Source organism: Callithrix jacchus, chromosome X (assembly GCF_049354715.1).
Source record: "Callithrix jacchus isolate 240 chromosome X, calJac240_pri, whole genome shotgun sequence".
Taxonomy (NCBI): domain Eukaryota; kingdom Metazoa; phylum Chordata; class Mammalia; order Primates; family Cebidae; genus Callithrix; species Callithrix jacchus.
The window spans coordinates 69,940,386-69,962,328 of record NC_133524.1 but is presented as its reverse complement, the minus strand read 5'-3'; the positions used below and the strand labels follow the sequence as shown (position 1 = coordinate 69,962,328).

The 21,943-nt window shown below is 41.7% G+C and overlaps 1 protein-coding gene across 8 annotated transcripts in view; it reads left to right on the top strand.

Moving 5' to 3' along the window:
- PHKA1 (phosphorylase kinase regulatory subunit alpha 1) overlaps window positions 1-21,943 on the top strand; it is a 186,775-nt gene that overhangs the window by 65,272 nt on the left and 99,560 nt on the right. For all 8 annotated transcript variants that reach the window (XM_078362950.1, XM_078362949.1, XM_078362947.1 and 5 more), the window contains exons 11-13: window positions 15,892-15,987; window positions 16,755-16,862; window positions 18,552-18,630. In XM_078362950.1, coding sequence (XP_078219076.1) covers window positions 15,892-15,987; window positions 16,755-16,862; window positions 18,552-18,630 — 283 coding nt within the window. The remainder of the gene's footprint in view (window positions 1-15,891; window positions 15,988-16,754; window positions 16,863-18,551; window positions 18,631-21,943) is intronic.

Below are 21,943 nucleotides of genomic sequence, written 5' to 3'. Positions count from 1 at the left end.
GGCTGCTATGTTTGATTCTTCTGCAATAGAGCTCATTAAAAAAAACCCTTTTTTTTTTTTCTCAAATGCTCTGTATTGAGGGGTTTGGGCTTTATTTTTGGATGTCCAATCAGGTGTCCTGCCCAGCTAGAAGGCAGACTAGCCACTGTTTGGCTGCCGAGGCTCCACCCTGCTGTTGTGTGATTCGTGCTGTTCCTGCCGGCTCTGCTGTGGTCTCCGCCACGCCCTGCGGCGGAGTCTCTTTGTTGTAGCGTGTTGCCTCAGCAACGGCAGGCTGCGTCAGCAGTGGGCGTGTATCTCAGTAGGGACGGGTTGCCTCGGCAACGGCTGGCTGCGTCAGCAATGGGCGTGTATCTCTGTTGGGGCGGGTTGCCTCGGCAACGGCTGGCTGCGTCAGCAGTGGGCGTGTATCTCAGTTGGGGCGGGTTGCCTCCGTAGTGGTGGACGCCCCTCCCCCACAGAGCATCTCAGACCGTCTGCTCGGGATAGTTTGAAATCGCGGTTTTTTTCGTCCCACTGGGTATCCCAATCCCTGCAATCCCCTGGGCTGGGCTACTGTCCAAGTCTCGTTCAGTCTCAAGTCCAGCCCTCTCAAGTCTCAGGTTGCCGGTTCAACAGGGCACCCGGACAAGCGTGCCCTGTGGGGATTGCTGGGTAGGGCCGGCCGCCGCCGCCCTGGCTGCCGGCTTCGCCAGGCAGACCTACTGCCTGGCGTCCCGTGTCTTTTTTATACTTGGGAGTTTCCCCGTTCTGTGGGCAACAAAGATCAGTCTGGAAATACCGCTCTGGCTCACCGTTTGCAGATTCAACGAGAAGAGCTCCAAACCTGGGTTGTTCTCACAGCGCCATCTTGAGTCCTCCCTCCTCATTATATCTTCTTACAGTTAGTAGTATACCAACTCTGTGTCCAGATGGAAGTCTTCCTAATAGGAGAGAGACAGTTGTTTCCCTACAGGATAGTAGCTGAGGGCACTAAAAGACCTGGATTCTTTTTTCCTGTTTGTAAAAAGAATTTTGTTTCACTCTTGGCTGTTGAGTGCCCAACTATTGTCATTGACTTCTTCAGTTTCTCTGTACATAATGAAAATAATTTTTCTCCATTCATTAAAAAATATATTCTTAAGTCTTTGAATTTCACAGATAAAGACATGTTGTAAATGAGACATATAGTCAGTTCTGCTATAATGATACATAAACAATCTTTTCTTGTTGTTGTTTTTGAGACAAGGTCACTCACTGTTGCCCAGACTGGAATGCAGTGGTGTGACCATGGCTCACTGCAGCTTTGATATCCTGGGCTCAAGCAATCCTCCCACCTCAGCCCTCTAAGTAGCTGGGACTATAGGCACATGCTACAACACCCAGATATTTTTCTTTTGTTTGTTTGTAGAGATGGGCCTCACTGTGTTGCCCAGGCTGGTCTCAAACTCCTGGGCCCAAGCTATCCTCCTGTCTTGGCTTTTCAAAGTACTGAGATTACAGGGATGAGCCACCACACCCAGGCCATGTGCATTCTTTAAAAATCACCATGCTGGCCAGGCACGGTGACTCACACCTGTAATCCCATCACTTTGGAAGGCCCAGGTGGGTGGATCACCTGTGGTTGGGAGTTCAAGACCAGCATGGCCAACATGGTAAAACCCCATCTCTACTAATAATACAAAATTAGCTAGTTGTGGTGGCACACGCCTGTAATCCCACCTACTTGGGAGCTGAATCACGAGAATCGCTTGAACCTGGGAGGCAGAGGTTGCAGTGAACTGAGATCATGCCATTGCACTCCAGCCTGGGCAGTAAGAGTGAAACTGTCTGGAAAAATGAGATTTGGGGGCGTGGTAAGAACAACTCAGGATCGCAGCTCTCAGTGAATGCGCAGAGGGTGAGTCAAAGCCGCACTTCCAGACGGATCTTTGTTGCCCATAGAACAGGGAAATTCCCAGGTGTAGGAGAGACATGGGACGCAAGCACAGCCATTTTGGCTGTTGCGGCCACTTCGGCCGGCGCCGCAGCACAGTGGCACTCCGCAACACTCCGCACAAAACACACTGGTCCGGGTGCCCTGCTAAACCAGCAGTCTGAGATTTGGGAGGGCAGATTAGCATATCCATCTGATTAAATGGGACTTGGACAGTGAGCCAGACCAGGAGATTCCTGGGAAGTGGCATTTGAGCCAGCACAGTGACTCACTGCATGGGAAATCACACAGATCCCAGTGCCCTAACAGTGGGTGACCGAAACACATGGGAGAGAGCCATCCGTTCAACTTAAAAAAAAAGAAAGGCTCTCTGAGCCAGGGAGCCAGGCGAGCAGGCTTGGTGGGCTTCACCTCCACAAGGACAAACAAAACAGCAATTCGAAGCACTCTGGGTGGAGAGTTTCACTGTGGTCACAGCTGAACCCATGATGGTGCAGCTCGGTGGGGGAGGGGCATCCACCATTACCGAGGCAATCCGCCCCTAATGAGGTACACTCCCATTGCTGACACAGCCTCCCATTGCCGAGGCAACCCACCATAACAGAGAGACTCTGCTGCAGGGCAGAGCCCACAGCAACAGGGCGGACCCCACATCAGCAGGGCAGAGCCTCGGCAGGCAAATAGTGACTAAACTGCCTCCTAGCTGGGCAAGATACTGCAACGGACACTCATAGAGAAAGCCCCAACTCCCCGAGATAGAGCATCTGAGGGAAAAAAAAAAGGGCTTTTAAGAGTTCTGCTGCAGCAGACATAAATGTAGCAGCCTAACAACCCTGAATGAACAACGGAGCTCACAGCTCAGCACTTGAACTCCTATAAAGTACAGACCATCTCTTCAAGCAGCTCCCTGACCCCTGTATATCCAGAGCCACCTCAAAAAGGACTGATCAGACTGGCATTAGGCGGGCACCATTCTGGGACAAAGATAGCAGAAGAAGAAACTGGTAGCATCCCTCACTGTTCTGCAGCTGCTACAGGTGTACCCCAGACAAACAGGGCCTAGAGTGGACCGCAGCAGTCGTACAGTGGAGGGGCTAGACTGGTAGAAGGAAAACCAAGTAACAGAAATACCTCATCATCAACAATCTGGGCGTCCACTCAGAGACCCAATCGAAAAGTCAGCAACTACTCAGACAACAGGTGGATAAATAAAAAAAGATGGGAAGAAACCAGCACAAAAAGGAGGAAAACACCCAAAACCAGAACACCTCGCCTCCTACAAAGGACCAAAACTCCTCACCAGCAAGGGAACAAAGCTGGATGGAGAATGACTGTGACTAAATGACGGAATCAGACTTCAGAAGATGGGTAATGAGAAACTTCTGTGTGCTAAAAGAACATGTTCTAAATCAATGCAAAGAAACTAAGAACCTTGAAAAAAGATTCGAAGAAATGATAACAAGAATGGATAACTTAGAGGGGAATATGAATGAATTGAAGGAGCTGAAAAACACAATACGAGAACTTCGCTAAGCATGCACAAGTTTCAACAGCCAAATTGACCAAGCAGAAAAAAGAATATCAGAAGTCGAAGATCAATTTAATGAAATAAAATGAGACACCAAGATTAGAGAAAAAAGTGCAAAAAGGAATGAACAAAGTCTCCAAGAAATGTGGGACTATGTGAAGAGACCTAATCTATGTTTGATAGGTGTACCAGAAGGGGACGAAGAGAATGAATCCAAGCTGGAAAATACTCTTCAGGATATTATCCAGGAAAATTTCCCCCACCTAGCAAGGCAGGCCAACACTAAAATCCAGGAAATACAGAGAACACCACAAAGATATTCCGGAAGAAGAGCAACCCCAAGGCACAGAATTGTCAGAATCACCAGCGTTGACATGAAGGAGAAAATACTAAGGGAAGCCAGACAGAAAAGCCGGGTCACCCACAAAGGAAAGCCCATCAGGCTAACAACAGAAACTCAACAAGCAAGAAGAGAGTGTTGGCAAATATTCAACATCCTTAAAGAAAAGAACTTTCAACCAAGAATTTCATATCCAGCCAAACTGAGCTTCATAAGTGAAGGAAAAACAAAATCCTTTGCGAACAAGCAAGTACTCAGAGATTTTTGTCACCACCAGGCCTGCTTTACAAGAGCTCCTGAAAGAGGCACTACTCATAGAAAGGAACAACCAGTACCAGCCATTCCAAAAACACACTAAATGCTAAAGAGCATCAACAAAATGAAGAATCTTCATCAACTAATGGGCAAAACAGCCAGCTAGCATCAAAATGGCAGTATCAAATTCACACATAACAATATTAACCCTAAATGCAAATGGGCTAAATGCACCAATCAAAAAACACAGACTGGCAAATTGGATAAAAAACCAAAACCCATCAGTGTGCTGTATCCAGAAAATCCATCTCACATGCAAGGATACACAAAGGCTCAAAATAAAGGGATGGAGGAAGATTTACCAAGCAAATGGAGAGCAAACAAAAGCAGAGTTGCAATTCTCATCTCTGATAAAACAGACTTTAAAGCAACAAAGATCAAAAGAAACAAAGAAGGTCATTACATAATGGTAAAAGGATCGATACAACAAGAAGAGCTAACGATCCTAAACATATATGGACCCAACACAGGAGCACCCAGATATATCAGGCAAGTTCTTAATGACTTACAAAGAGACTTAGACTCTCACACAACAATAGTGGGAGTCTTTAACACTCCACTGTCAATATTAGACAGATCAACCAGACAGAAAATCAACAAGGATATCCAGGGCTTGAACTCAGACCTGGAACAAGCAAACCTGATAGACATTTACAGAACTCTCCACCCCATATCCACAGAACATACATTCTTCTCAGCACCATATCACACCTACTCTAAAATTGACCACATAATTGGAAGTAAAGCACTGCTCAACAAATGCAAAACAACTGAAATCATAACAAACAGTCTCTCAGACCATAGTGCAATCAAGTTAGAACTCAGAATTCAGAAACTAACCCAGAACCGCACAGCTTCATGGAAACTGAACTGGCCCTTGAATGTTGACTGGATAAACAATGAAATGAAGACAGAAATAAAAAAGTTCTTCAAAACAAAGAGAACAAGGACACAACATGCCAGAATCTCTGGGACACATTTAAAGCAGTCTCTAGAGGAAAATATATAGCAATAAGTGCCCATATGAGGAGAATGGAGAGATCCAAATTGACACCCTATCGTCAAAATTGAAAGAGCTAGAGGAGCAAGATCAAGAAAACTCAAAACCTAGCAGAAGACAAGAAATAACTAAGATCAGAGCAGAAGTGAAGGAGATAGAGACACGAAAAACCCTTCAAAAAATCAATAAATCCAAGAGCTGTTTTTTGAAAAGATCCACAAAATAGACAGACCACTAGCCAGATTGATTAAAAATAAAAGAGACAACAACCAAATAGATGCAATAAAAAACGATAAAGGGGAAATCACCAGAGATTCCACAGAAATTCAAACCATCATCAGAGAATATTACAAACAACTCTAGGCACATAAACTAGTAAACCTGGAAGACATGGATAAATTCCTGGACACCTGTGTCCTCCCAATCCTAAACCAGGAAGAAGCCGAAATTATGAATAGACAAATAACAAGGTCTGAAGTCAAGGCAGCAATTAAGAGCCTACCACACAAAAAAAGCCCAGGTCCAGATGGGTTCACAGCCGAATTCTACCAGACACACAAAGAGGAGCTGGTACCATTCCTTCTGAACTATTCCAGATAATCCAAAAAGAGGGAATCCTTCCCAAATCATTTTATGAGACCAACATCATCCTCTTACCAAAACCCGGCAGAGACCCAACAAGAAAAGAAAACTTCAGGCCAATATCCATGATGAACATAGATCCAAAAATCTTCAATAAAGTACTGGCAAGCCGATTGCAACAGCACATAAAAAAAGTTATCCACCATGATTAAGTAGAATTCATCCCGGGGATGCAAGGCTGGTTCAACATACGCAAGTCTATAAACGTAATTCACCACATAAACAGAATCAAAGACAAAAACCACATGATTATCTCAATGGACACAGAGAAGGCATTCGACAAAGTTCAACAACTCTTTATGCTAAAAACCCTCAATCAACCTGGTATCGATGGAACATATCTCAAAGTAATAAAACCTATTTACGACAAACCAACAGCCAATAACATACTGAATGGGCAAAAACTGGAAGCATTCCCTTTGAAATCCAGCACTACACAAGGATGCCCTCTTTCACCACTCCTATTCAATATAGTACTAGAAGTTCTAGCCAGAGCAATTAGGCAAGAAAAAGAAGTAAAGGGTATTCAAATAGGAAAGGTGGAAGCCAAATTGTCTCTATTTGCAGATGACATGATAGTATACCTAGAAGACCCCATCGCCTCAGTCCAAAAACTCCTGAAATTGATAAGCAACTTCAGCAAAGTCTCAGAATATAAAATCAATGTGCAAAAATCACAAGCATTCCTATACACCAATAACAGACTTAAGGAAATTCAAATCAAGAACAAACTGCCATTCACAATTGCTACAAAAAGAATAAAATACCTAGGAATACAACTCACAAGGAATGTAAGGGACCTCTTCAAGGAATACTACAAAACACTGGTCAACGAAATAAGAGAGAACACAAACAGATGGAGAAACATCCCATGTTCATGGTTAGGAAGAATCAATATCATGAAAATGGCTATACTGCCAAAGTAATTTACAGAATCAACGCTATCCCCATCAAGCTACCATTGACTTTCTTCACAGAACTGGAAAAAAACAACGTGAACTTCATATGGAACCAAAAGAGAGCCTGCATAGCTAAGTCAATTTCAAGCAAAAAGAACACAGCGGGGGGCATCACACTACTGGATTTCAAGCTATACTACAAGGCTACAGTAATCAAAACGGCATGGTACTGGTACCAAAACAGAGATATAGACCAATGGAACAAAACAGAGGCATCGGAGGCAACCCAACATATCTACAACCATACAATCTTTGATAAACCTGACAAAAACAAGCAATGGGGAAAGGATTCCCTGTTTAACAAATGGTGTTGGGAAAACTAGCTAGCCATGTGCAGAAAGCAGAAACTGGACCCCTTCCTGACACGTTACACTAAAATTAACTCCAGATGGATTAAAGACTTAAACATAAGACCTGGCACCATAAAAACCCTAGAAGAAAATCTAGGCAAAACCATTCAGGACGTAGGAGTAGGCAAGGACTTCATGACCAAAACACCAAAAGCATTGGCAACAAAAGCCAAAATAGACAAATGGGACCTAATCAAACTCCACAGCTTCTGCACGGCAAAAGAAACAGTCACTAGAGTGAATCGGCAACCAACAGAATGGGAAAAAATTTTTGAAGTCTACCCATCTGACAAAGGGCTAATATCCAGAATTTACAAAGAACTCAAACAGATTTACAGGAAAAAAACAAAGAAGCCCATTCAAAAATGGGCAAAGGATATGAAGAGACACTTTACAAAAGAAGACATATATGAGGCCAACAAACATATGAAAAAATGCTCATCATCACTGGTCATTAGAGAGATGCAAATCAAAACCACATTGAGATACCATCTCATGCCAGTTAGAATGGCGATCATTAAAAAATCTGGAGACAACAGATGCTGGAGAGGATGTGGAGAAATAGGAACACTTTTACACTGTTGGTGGGAGTGTAAACTAGTTCAGCCATTGTGGAAGACAGTGTGGCGATTCCTCAAGGCCTTAGAAATAGAAATTCCATTTGACCCAGCAATCCCATTACTGGGTATATATCCAAAGGACTATAAATCGTTCTACTATAAGGACACATGCACACAAATGTTCATTGCAGCACTGTTTACAATAGCAAAGACCTGCAACCAACCCAAATGCCAATCGATGACTGGATTGGGAAACTGTGACAAATATATACCATGGAATATTATGCAGCAATCAAAAATGATGAGTTCGTGTCATTTGTAGGGACATGGATGAATCTGGAGAACATCATTCTCAGCAAACTGACACAAGAACAGAAAATGAAATACCGCATATTCTCACTCATAGGTGTGTGATGAAAAATGAGAACACATGAATACAGGGAAGGGAGTAGCAAACAATGGGGTCTATTGGGGGGAAGAGGGGAGGGACTGCAGGGGGGAATCTGGGGAGGGATAGTCTGGGGAGAAATGCCAAATGTGGGTGAAGGGGAGGAAGGCAGCAAAACACACTGCCATGTGTGTACCTATGCAAATGTCTTGCATGTTCTGCACATGTACCCCAAAACCTAAAATGCAGTAAAAAAGAGTGAAACTGTCTCAAAAAAAGAAGAAGAAGAAGAACAAAGTAACTATGCTATGCATATTTAAAAAATAAAAACTGAGAGGGAGACTCAAGATGGCGCTGTGAGAACAACCCAGGATTGGAGCTCTCGTTGTGTCCGCGGAGAGGTGAGTCTGAGCTGCATTTCCAGACTGATCTTTGTTGCCCACGGAACGGGGAAATTCCCAAGTGAAGAGGGGACGTGGGATGGAGGCAGAACCTCCGCCTGGCGAAGCCGGCAGCCAGGGTGGCGGCGGCCGGCCCTGCCCAGCGCTCCCCACAGGGCGTGCTTGTCCAGGTGCCCTGTTGACCAGCAACCGGAGACGTGAGACGGCTGGACTTGAGACTGAGCTAGACATGGACAGTGGGCCAGCCCAGGAGATTGCAAGAACAGAGCATTAGGGGTGGACTAGTGGGACGAACAAAACCGTGATTTCAAACAAGCCCCGTGCAGACGGCCCGAGACACTCTGTGGGGGAGGGACGTCCACCATTACCGAGGCAACCCGCCCCAACTGAGTTACATGCCCATTGCTGACGCAGCCAGCCGTTGCCGAGGCAACCAGTCCCTACTGAGATACATGCCCACTGCTGACGCCTGCCGTTGCCGAGGCAACCCGCTACAACAGAGAGACTCCGCCTCAGCGCGTGGCGGAGAACACAGCAGAACAGCAGAGCCAGGGCGAGCCTCACGACAGCAGGGCAGAGCCTCGGCAGCCAAACAGTGGCTAGTCTGCGTCCTAGCTGGGCAGGACCTCAACGGACATCCAAAAATAAAGCCCAAACCCCTGAACACAGAGCATTTGAGAAAAAAAAAAGGGTTTTTTTAATGAGCTCTGTTGCAGCAGAATCAAACATAGCAGCCTAACAGCCCTGAATGAACAACAGAGCTCACAGCTCAGCAATTAAGCCCCTATAAAGTACACACTGTCTCCTCAAGCAGCTCCCTGACCCCTCTATATCCAAAAGACTGACATTAGGCAGGCATCATCCTGGGACAAAGATAGAAAAAGAAACTGGTAGCATCCCTCGCTGTGCCACAGCAGCTAGAGGTGCACCCCAACCAGCAGGGTCTGGAGCGAACCTCAGCAGTCGTACAGCGAAGGGGCTAGACTGGTAGAAGGAAAACCAAGCAACAGAAATACTTCATCATCAACATTCTGGGTGTCCACTCAGAGACCCAATCGAAAAGTCAGCAACTACGCAGACGACCAGCGGGCAAATCCACAAAGATGGGAAGTAACCAGCACAAAAAGGAGGAAAACACCCGAAACCAGAACAGCTCGCCTCCTAGAAAGGACCAAAACTCCTCCCCAACAAGGGAACAAAGCTGGACGGAGAATGGCTGTGACGAAATGACGGAATTAGACTTCAGAAGATGGATAATGAGAAAATTTTGTGAGCTAAAAGATCATGTATTAAATCAATGCAAAGAAACTAAGAACCTTGAAAAAAGATTTGAAAAAAGATTCGAGGAAATGATAACAAGAATGGATAACTTAGAGAGGAATATGAATGAATTAAAGGAGCTGAAAAACACAATACGAGAACTTCACGAAGCATGCACAAGTTTCAATAGCTGAATTGACCAAGCAGAAGAAAGAATATCTGAAGTCGAAGACCAACTCAATGAAATAAAACGAGAAACCAAGATCAGAGAAAAAAGCGCAAAAAGGAATGAACAAAGTCTCCCAGAAATGTGGGACTGTCTGAAAAGACCTAACCTACGTTTGATAGGTGTACCAGAAGGGGACAAAGAGAATGAATCCAAGCTGGAAAATACTCTTCAGGACATCATCCAAGAAAACATCCCCCACCTAGCAAGACAGGCCAACACTCAAATGCAGGAAATACAGAGAACACCACAAAGATATTCCACAAGAAGAGCAACCCCAAGGCACATAATCGTCAGATTCAACAGGGTTGAAATAAAGGAGAGAATACTAAGGGCAGCCAGAGAGAAAGGTCGGGTAACCCACAAAGGGAAGCCCATCAGACTCACAGCAGATCTCTTGGCAGAAACATTACAAGCCAGAAGAGAGTGGGGGCCAATATTCAACATTCTTCAAGAAAAGAACTTTCAACCCAGAATTTCATATCCAGCCAAACTGAGCTTCAGAAGTGAAGGAAAAATAAAATCCTTTGCGAACAAGCAAGTACTCAGAGATTTTGTCACCACCAGGCCTGCTTTACAAGAGCTCCTAAAAGAAGCACTACACATAGAAAGGATCAACCAGTACCAGCCATTCCAAAATCACACTGAATGCTAAAGAGCATCAACATAATGAAGAATCTACAACAACAAACAGGCAAAACAGCCACTTGGCATCAAAATGGCAGTATCAAATTCACACATAACAATATTAACCCTAAATGTAAATGGACTAAATGCACCAATCAAAAGACACAGACTGGCAAATTGGATAAAAACCCAAAACCCATCAGTGTGCTGTATCCAGGAAACCCATCTCACATGCAAGGATACACAAAGGCTCAAAATAAAGGGATGGAGGAAGATTTACCAAGCAAATGGAAAGCAAAAAAAAAGCAGGAGTTGCAATTCTCATCTCTGATAAAATAGACTTTAAAGCAACAAAGATCAAAAGAGACAAAGAAGGCCATTACATAATGGTAAAAAAATCGATACAACAAGAAGAGCTAACGATCCTAAACATATATGGACCCAATGTAGGAGCACCCAGATACATAAGGCAAGTTCTTAACAACTTACAAAAGGACTTAGACTCCCACACAATAATAGTGGGAGACTTTAACACTCCACTGTCAATACTAGACAGACCAACCAGACAGAAAATCAACAAGGATATCCAGGGCTTGAACTCAGACCTGGAGCAAGCAAACCTGATAGACATTTACAGAACTCTCCACCCCAAATCCACAGAATACACGTTCTTCTCAGCACCACATCACACCTACTCAAATATTGACCACATAATTGGAAGTGAAGCACTGCTCAACAAATGCAAAACAACTGAAATCATAACAAACAGCCTCTCAGACCATAGTGCAATCAAGTTAGAACTCAGAATTCAGAAACCGACCCAGAACCGCACAGCTTCATGGAAACTGAACAACTGGCTCTTGAATGTTGACTGGGTAAACAATGAAATGAAGGCAGAAATAAAGAAGTTCTTTGAAACCAATGAGAATGAAGACACAATGTGCCAGAACCTCTGGGACACATTTAAAGCAGTCTCTAGAGGAAAGTATATAGCAATAAGTGCCCATATGAGGAGAATGGAGAGATCCAAAATTGACACCCTATCGTCAAAATTGAAAGAGCTAGAGGAGCAAGATCAAGAAAACTCAAAACCTAGCAGAAGACAAGAAATAACTATGATCAGAGCTGAGCTGAAGGAGATTGAGACACGAAAAACCCTTCAAAAAATCAATAAATCCAAGAGCTGGTTTTTTGAAAAGATCAACAAAATAGACAGACCACTAGCCAGATTGATTAAAAATAAAAGAGACAACAACCAAATAGATGCAATAAAAAATGATGAAGGGGAAATCACCACAGATTCCACAGAAATTCAGACCATCATCAGAGAATATTACAACCAACTCTATGCACATAAACTAGTAAACCTGGAAGAAATGGATAAATTCCTGGACTCCTGTGTCCTCCCAAGCCTAAACCAGGAGGAAGCTGAAACTATGAACAGACCAATAACAAGGTCAGAAGTCACGGCAGCAATTAAGCACCTACCACAAAAAGAAAGCCCAGGTCCAGACGGGTTCACAGCCGAATTCTACCAGACACACAAGGAGGAGCTGGTACCATTCCTTCTAGAACTATTTCAAACAATCCAAAAAGAGGGAATCCTTCCCAAATCATTTTATGAGACCAACATCATTCTGATACCAAAACCCGGCAGAGACCCAACGAGAAGAGAAAACTTCAGGCCAGTATCCATGATGAACATAGATGCAAAAATCTTCAATAAAATATTGGCAAGCCGATTGCAACAGCAAATCAAAAAACTTATTCATCATGATCAAGTAGGATTCATCTCGCGGATGCAAGGCTGGTTCAACATACGCAAGTCTATCAACATAATTCACCACATAAACAGAACCAAAAACAAAAACCGCATGATTATCTCAATTGACGCAGAGAAGGCATCTGACAAAATTCAACAGCCCTTTATGCTAAAAACCCTCAATCAACTCGGTATTGATGGAACGTATCTCAAAGTAATAAAAGCTATTTATGACAAACCAACAGCCAATATCATACTGAATGGGCAAAAACTGGAAGCATTCCCTTTGAAATCTGGCACTAGACAAGGATGCCCTCTTTCACCACTCCTATTCAATATAGTACTGGAAGTTCTAGCCAGAGCAGTCAGGCAAGAAAAAGAAATAAAGGTATTCAAATAGGAAAGGTGGAAGCCAAATTGTCTGTATTTGCAGACGACATGATAGTATACCTAGAAGACCCCATTGCCTCAGCCCAAAAACTCCTGAAACTGATAAGCAACTTCAGCAAAGTCTCAGGATATAAAATCAATGTGCAAAAATCACAAGCATTCGTCTACACCAATAACAGACTTAAAGAAAGCCAAATCAGGAACGAACTGCCATTCGCAATTGCTACAAAAAGAATAAAATACCTTGGAATACAACTCACAAGGAACATAAGAGACCTCTTCAAGGAGAACTACAAACCACTGCTCAACGAAATCAGAGAGGACACAAACAGATGGAGAAACATTCCATGTTCATGGTTAGGAAGAACTAATATTGTGAAAATGGCTATACTGCCCAAAGTAATTTACAGAATCAACGCTATCCCCATCAAGCTACCATTGACTTTCTTCACAGAACTGGAAAAACCACCATGAACTTCATATGGAACCAAAAGAGAGCCCGCATAGCCAAGTCAATTCTAAGCAAAAAGAACACAGCGGGGGGCATCACACTACCGGATTTCAAACTATACTACAAGGCTACAGTAATCAAAACAGCATGGTACTGGTACCAAAACAGAGATATAGACCAATGGAACAAAACAGAGGCACCGGAGGCAACACAAGATACATACAACTATACAATCTTTGATAAACCTGACAAAAACAAGCAATGGGGAAAGGATTCCATGTTTAACAAATGGTGTTGGGAAAACTGGCTAGCCATGTGCAGAAGGCAGAAACTGGACCCCTTCCTGACACCTTACACTAAAATTAACTCCAGATGGATTAAAGACTTAAACATAAGACCTGGCACGATAAAAACCCTAGAAGGAAATCTAGGCAAAACTATCCAGGACATAGGAGTAGGGAAGACTTCATGAACAAAACACCAAAAGCATTGGCAACAAAAGCCAAAATAGACAAATGGGACCTAATGAAACTCCACAGCTTCTGCATGGCAAAAGAAACAGTCACTAGAGTGGATCGGCAACCAACAGAATGGGAAAAAATTTTCGCAGTCCACCCATCTGACAAAGGGCTGATATCCAGAATTTACAAAGAACTCAAACAGATTTACAGGAAAAATCAAACAAGCCCATTCAAAAGTGGGCAACGGATATGAACAGATACTTTACGAAAGAAGACATATATGAGGCCAACAATCATATGAAAAAATGCTCATCGTCACGGGTCATCAGAGAGATGCAAATCAAAACCACATTGAGAAACCATCTCACGCCAGTTAGAATGGCAATCATTAAAAAACTGGAGACAACAGATGCTGGAGAGGATGTGGAGAAAAAGGAACACTTCTACACTGTTGGTGGGAGTGTAAATTAGTTCAACCATTGTGGAAGACAGTGTGGCGATTCCTCAAGGCCTTAGAAATAGAAATTCCATTTAACCCAGCAATCTCATTACTGGGTATATATCCAAAAGACTCTAAATCGTTCTACTATAAGGACACATGTACACGAATGTTCATTGCAGCACTGTTTACAATAGCAAAGACCTGGAATCAACCCAAATTCCCATTGATAATAGACTGGATTGGAAAAATGTGGCACATATACACCATGGAATATTATGCAGCAATCAGAAATGATGAGTTTGTGTCATTTGTGGGGACATGGATGAATCGGAGAACATCATCCTCAGCAAACTGACACAAGAACAGAAAATGAAACACCGCATATTCTCACTCGTAGGTGGGTGATGAAAAATGAGAACACATGGACACAGAAAGGGGAGTACTAAACACTGGGGTCTATTGGGGGGAAAAGGGGAGGGCCAGTGGGAGGGGGAGGTGGGGAGGGATAGCCTGGGGAGAAATTTTAAATGTGGGTGAAGGGGAGAAGAAAAGCAAAGCACACTGCCATGTGTGTACCTACACAACTGTCTTACATGCTCTGCTCATGTACCCCAAAACCTAAAATCCAATAAAAAATTTAAAAAAAAATAAAAAATAAAAACTATAAGGCTTATGAGAAAATGGAGTAAGGGCAGCACATAAAATGTAACACATACAAAATGATAGGAACCTAATAAAAATAATAGTATACATGTTAAACAGTTAAGAAATTCATAATTACCACAATAGTTATGGTACTTTTACCTCTAAAATGACCCAATGTGTGCTTGTGCAAGGATGTACCCATGTTCTCACCAGCTTACCCACCTTGCTCTCATGCCCACTACACAATGTGCAAGAGGAAGAGAACAAAAAAGAGATTAAAAAGAGAGAGAGAAAAGGAGCACAAAACAGAGAGGACAGTTTTTTTAAAAGGCTGAGGGGAAAGAGGTGGAAAACTAAGGAGAAGGTAAATCATGTGGCTGCATATCTAGGGTGGCCATTAGAGGATTGCAGCTTGTAAGTTTGGAAGTGGTGAAAGGAGATTTATCTGAAATTGGACAGAAAGTAGTAACAACAGATGTAAATGGATACAGTTCATTGTTCTCCTGAGATGTATGCATGTGTGTTTTGTGTATTCTTATACTTCAGCTGAGTACATTCTCAGTATGAAATTGTGCATAAACAAACATGAAATTCATGTTATACTCAAATTTTTCCCTAATATATCAGAAGCATTAGAACAAATTTGTTTACAAAGAAAGTGTTATAGCAGAACTGACTGTATTTTTTTCACCATAAATTTGTTTGTTTGTTTTTGTTTTGTTTTTTTACATTTTGTGCATTGCCAAGCTTTAGCAAATGGTTAGGCACAGAATATAAACTTGACCATAATAGAAACCTAATTTGGTAGGTTAAAATGCAGTTTTAAAGACAATACATCCTCAAATCTGGAAGCTATACCTAAGTTATACGTAGTGGATCAAAACAGGCCTTTGGAAGTAGAATGACATGGCTACACCCTGCACTCAACTGTGTACTTGCTCTGACCTTCCACAAATTTACAACCTCTTTGAGACAATTTCCCTGTAAAAAAGCCTTAATTACATATACCTCCTAGGATAGTTTTTAAAGTTAAGTGCATTAAAGTATGCAGAACTCCTAGCATAATATTTGGTTTATAATGAGCGTTTAGTAAATGCCCTTTTCTTTTTTATTTTACTGGGTGAATAAGCTCCTTGGCAATAGGACCTTCTCTGGCGACAACCTTCTCCTGGGTCCCCAAAGGGACTCTCTGTGTGTGTTTTTTTTTTCTGCCTTTCTTTTATCTGCAGGTTCAAGAGTATAGAGAGGCTCTTGAAGCAGTCCTCATCAAGGGCAAAAATGGAGTCCCACTTCTGCCAGAGCTGTACAGTGTTCCTCCTGACAGAGTAAGTCAGTGCCATAACATGTAGCTGATAGAGAAGAGGAGCAGTACCTTGATAAGACTACTTCATTTGAGTCAAATAATTTTTAATCTTCTTATTTTGATGTTCTAAAAGTTTGTCTTTTGGTATAGGACAACATAAATATGATTTTATTCCTTTAAAAATAAAATTTTAAAGCTGTCTCAATTATGGTACTGTTGCAGTGAGACGAGGACAAGACCAAACCATAATCTTGAGAATGATGTAGAGATTACTAGGAAAAACTAGGATGATGTTCTGTGTGGACTCTCAGGATTTGGTATTCTCTGCTTTTAGGCCAGTAATGCAGGATTGCTTTAATAGATCAGGCTTGTAAAATGAATATGTCTTGTTTTCAGACTGTCATTTCCCAAAATTCCAGTCGAGTATACCATTGTTCCTTCTCCACTGTGAAAGAGCATTAGACATGGGAGAGAATAGTCTTTCATTCTGGTGGGGATGAGTAGAATAAGCTCCCAGCAACATCAGCAGCACCACCTGAGAGCTTATTAGAAATAGATTTCAGGCCCTACCTCATACCCACTCAATCAGAATCTGCATTTTAACAAGATCCTTAGGTGATATGTATGCACATAATAGTTGGGGAGCACCACCCTAGATAGTGCTTGACTTTTCAGTGCATTGCATATATAGCTGTATAGGGTATAAACTACAATTCAGTCAGCCTTTTTATTTCCAGTATCTTAAACCTTCTATTATTCCTCATCTGGCCTCTTCATCTTTTCTTTTAGGTTGATGAAGAATATCAGAATCCTCACACTGTGGACCGAGTGCCCATGGGGAAATTGCCTCACATGTGGGGTCAGTCTCTATACATTTTAGGAAGCTTGATGGCAGAGGTGAGGAATCTTCAAGGCTCTCCCACATTTTTTCTGCCTTAAGTCACCATAATAGATTTTTTAGTAGCTCATTAAATCTGAAGGATGTCCTCTGCGTCTTGCACTTTGCCTTAATTATAGTTTTCCTCTAGGTCTTCAGAGTAGGGAGCATGGCCAAACCTCACAAAAAGCTCTTGCTCCCTGGCAACCATGTCCCTCATGCTGCCCAGGGCTCCCTACTTTGGCACTGTATTTGGAGCTGCTCAGGCCCCAGATCTGTCCCTTTCAAAACTCCCCTCAGTGCCCTTCCTGGTGACTAATAGATGCATTTGTGCTTAGGTAGTTAATTACTGATAATTGATTAAGTTCAAACATTTCCAAGCAACATGTTTAATCCTTTAATTGTATTAACTGGTATTTTTAGGTACCATCGTGGCTTTTTGTTTGTTTGTTTGTTTGCTTTTTGTTAAGGGGCTCTCTAAATGTTCCTTATATCAGATTCTGTTGAGATAGCCCTTAATGAGGCATTTGGGAGTTTCTGACTTTGTGTCCACGTTCTTTGTGACATTTTGAGCCTGCACAGAGGCATTCTCTTTCTCAGAAGTTTTTCAGATCATCTGGCAAGCCTACTTCTCCACTGTATGTTATTTTGATAAAATATAACCTAGACTCCTAGAAGATCAAGAATGGGACTTAACTATCCTATCTGAGACAGATTCTTCAACCTGTTTATGTCATTGATTTTTGCAGCTGTTTTGTTCATTTTTTTTCTCCCTGTGCCCATGGCTATTCATTACTCTTAGTTGACATTACTAAATGAATCTAGCAATAATGGGCAGAATGTTTTGTTTAAATAATCCTTACCTGGTGACTTTCTCATTCAATTAGAATAAATTAATGATAAAAAAGAATACCACAGTGGTTGGTATTCTTAAGGAAAAAAATAGGTGAGTTCATCCTATTTCATAAAGGGCAGAAACTCAAGTCAAAAGATTTCTGATGTGCAGAAGGCGTAGTAGATACATGAACAAATGAGAAAACAGCAGGACTAATGGCTTAAATTACTGATAAGCATTGTCATGTAATCATCTAATCATGTATATTCAGAGAAGATAAATAAATAACCAGAAAACTTTCTGTTTATTTGTAATTTATACCCAACTGGGTGCAGTGGCTCATGCTTATAATCCCACCACTTTGGGAGGCCAAAGTGGGAGGGAGAATTGCTTGAGTCTAGGAGTTTGAGATCAACCTGGGCAACATAAGTGAGACCTCATCTCTATGAGTAAACTAATTAGCCAGGCGAGGTGGCACACACCTGTGGTCCTAGCTACTTGGGAGGCTGAGGTGGGAGGATTACTTGAGCCCAACAGGTTGAAGCTGCAGTGAGCCATGATTGTACCACTGCACTCCAGCTTGGGTGACAGAGAAAGACCCTGTCTCAAAATATATATAAATATATATATATTTCTCCTATTTCCAAAAAAATGGATTTGTGGCAGCCAACAGAAATTAACTCTAGATAAAATGAATTTTTGTGTGAATTTGGGAGTTCAAACATTTTAACACAGTGAAGGCATTTGTTTCCTTTCTATACCTGCCTCTTGAATGTTATGGTGCAAGGGTATGGGCATAGGGATGTTGTTTTCCCTCAAATATTAGCTTCTCTTTTGAGACTTAGTAATATGTCTTTTTGTGGGTTTTTTAAAGGGATTTTTAGCCCCTGGAGAAATTGATCCCCTGAATCGCAGGTTTTCTACTGTACCGAAGCCAGATGTTGTGGTTCAAGGTATGTATTCTTATTCCCAGTAGAAGAAACTTTATATTAAAGGTCTGATTAGGGGCAGAGATCCTTAGGCTAGTAAATTATGACTATTCTATATCTTGCATTTAATTCGGCTTCAAAAAGTATATGATGAACTTGGTTCAGTTTGGTTTCAAAATACTGGTAATCTTAATCATAAACAAATAAATGATATGCTATGTCAGAGGAATCAAAAATATTATTTGATACTTTTAACCACTCCTTATTTCTGGAAATTATTTTCTTTTCATTGTCATAACATTTTAGCCTCCCAGTTATTTATGCTTTCTCTCTGACCAGTCCTTCCATGCTATTTCTACTATATTCCTTTCTTTATATATCTTCCTAATGGTTATGCCTTAGTCTTATACTTTTGTCTTTCTGTGTTTGCATCCTGTATTAGTTAGCTAAGCCTGTGTCCCTCACAGTAAACTTGCTTCCATGGCCCCAACTATTACCTCTTTGGAGAATACTCCAACCCTTTGTTTTTATTCCTAACAATCTACTTAAATTTGGGGCATCTAGTTTCTGCAAAACACTAGGCTGAGTCCTATAAACATATTAAGAAATCTAGTCCCAATATCTATAAAACTTCTCTACCATTTACACTTCAAACCGAAAACTGATCTCTTTTGTCTCCATCCCATCCTTTTGCCTCTACTAAGAAATGCAAATCCTTTTCCCTTCCTTATTTCTCTCAATGATATCACCAACCATTATTCTAGTTTCTTAGGGTAGAAGACTTGAGGTCATTTTTGACTCTCTAACATTACAATCCAATGTGGTATTGTGAAGCTCCTTTGAAATGTCTTCAGTCACTTGACCTTAGGGTTGGTTCTATATGGAAAATAATCCCATGTGTTTTCTAAATTTTCTTAAGCTTGGCATCCCATGTGATCATGCAGGTAGTTCTTGCTTATCAATGTATATAGCAAACATTATATAAAAATCATTACTCTTCCCTTCCCATGAGAAATCTTCTCCTTTGAGCCTTATTCCATCTGTTTATGTTGATCACCATGTTGCTCTAATTTATTTGAAGACTTTAAGGCTTGGCTGCAGCCTTCTTCCTCCTCTCCAAATCCTGCCATAGAACTAGATTTTAGCATTGGTATCAGTGCAGTCTAACAGTCTCAAAGTTCTGGATATCCATAACTCTAGTGACCTTCCTTCTACCTATACTTTTAGCCACCCACTCCAAGGACCAAACTTCAGAGCTCTTTCACCTCAGATATCTAAAATTCCAATATTCTACTCTTTGATCATAGTCATAATATTATTTCAGCTTTATTTTTCTTCCTATTACCCTTGTTTATATTTTCTCCTAGTTTACCCTTCTCTACCTCATGGTTGTTCATCTAAATCTCCCAGTCACCAATACATCATACTTCTATTATACACACCAGAAAAATCATAGCCCCAGGTCAGTGTTACAGTCTGCATTTTCTGACCCCATACCTGGCCTGCTAAAATGCTACTGGGAACAAAATCACAGAAATGACCAGAGTGGTGGCACTGGGAATCATGGTCTCCAACTCAGCTAGGTCTACAGTGCCTCCTGTTCATCCTTGTTCTTATTAGTCAGCATTTTCATACTTCTCAGCCACTATTCCAAACTTCTGTTTTCAACCCCTACCTCTTGTTTTTAGCCTAATTCTTGGCCTGCTACTTCATGCCTGATAATATTCTGATCTTTGTCAGTGTCTCAGCCTTCCTCAGTCTTGCCTCATTTTTTCCAATCTCAGAAAAAGGGTTTCTTCTACTATTCAAGGAAGTCTTCCTTCTGATGCTTGATCATTATCTTCTTCCCCAGCCTTCTCTAGAAACTTGCTCTTTCCTGGAATCCTCAAACTCTCCCATTCTGTTGGTTCTATTTTGTTTAGTCTACTGACGTGTTCATCTCCCTCTAGTTATACTATATAGCTTCTTTCTTTCTCATCTAAATTTCTGCTTTTTTACATTCCCTTTATTCTGCAGTCTTTTATAGTCTGACATACTACTATGAAAATGATCTTGCTTAAGTTACCAGTGACCTTTGTATTTCCAAATTTAGTAGACACTTTTTAATCTGTATCTTACTGGATTATTTAATCTGTATCCCATGTCTTCTATGATGCCATATGCTCTTGAATATTCTTCAACCTAGATTAAGCATGTTTCTGTTTCATTCTGGTCTTCCTCTTCTTTGCCTCTGGTCTTCCTCTTCTTTGCCCCTTAACTGTTGGTATTTCTGAGAATTCTGTCCTTAGCCCATGACTCTTCCTTCTCTGAATATTTGTTTCTGTCCCTCAGCATCCTCCTATTCCAACCTTTTCCCTTTTCCCTCTTTCCACCTTCTTAGTTCTTCCCTCACTCTCAATATGATCTCAAGTCTTATACCTTAGAGAAATATAAGTCATGATGTAAGAACTCCTCTACCTCACCACAGGCTTTTCTTCATTTTCCCATGTCTTTTATGTTGGCGTTTCCCAAGGTTATGTTCTGGGTCCTCTTTTCCTTTTCTCTGTCTATTCTCCTTGACCCATCTCATCTCTTTCTATGCTAATGACTTCTGAATCTATATCAGCTTCCTTTAAGATAGCCTCACTTGGGTGTCTCACTTGCACTAAATTTATTCAACATGTCTAAAATTAATCAGCTACACCCTCCTAATACTACATCACCCATACCTGCTTTTCCTCCTATATGCCTGTGTCCTCCCAGTTATATAAGTAAACACCTAGGGAATCCTCCTTGATATCTTCCTCAAGTTCTGGCTGCTTTATTTTCTAAATAACTCTGAGATCCATCTAGTTTTCTCCAGTACCAATATCTTGATCCTAATGGAAGTAATCAACAATCTCTCCCTCACATTACTGTGGTACCTTTTTTTTTTTTTTTGAGACAGAGTCTCACTTTGTCACCTAGGCTGGAGCACAGTGGCATAACCTCAGCTCACTGCAACCTCTGCCTCCTGGGTTCAAGCAATTCTCCTGCCTCAGTCTCTGGAGTAGCTGAGACTACAGGCACGTGCCACCATGCCCAGCTAGTTTTTGTATTTTTAGTAGAAACGGGTTTCACCATGTTGGCCAGGCTGGTCTTGAACACCTGACCTCAGGTGATCCACCTGCCTCAGCCTCCCAAAATGCTGGGATTACAGGTGTGAGCCACCACACCCGGCCCTGTAGTGACTTTTTAGCTGGTCTCTCTGTCTTCAGTCTAGGCCCACTACAGTCTATCAGTTTATTCTTTATCAACCTGAATGTACTCTTTTTAAGATATAAGTATTAATAAGGTATTCCTCTGATTATACCTCTAC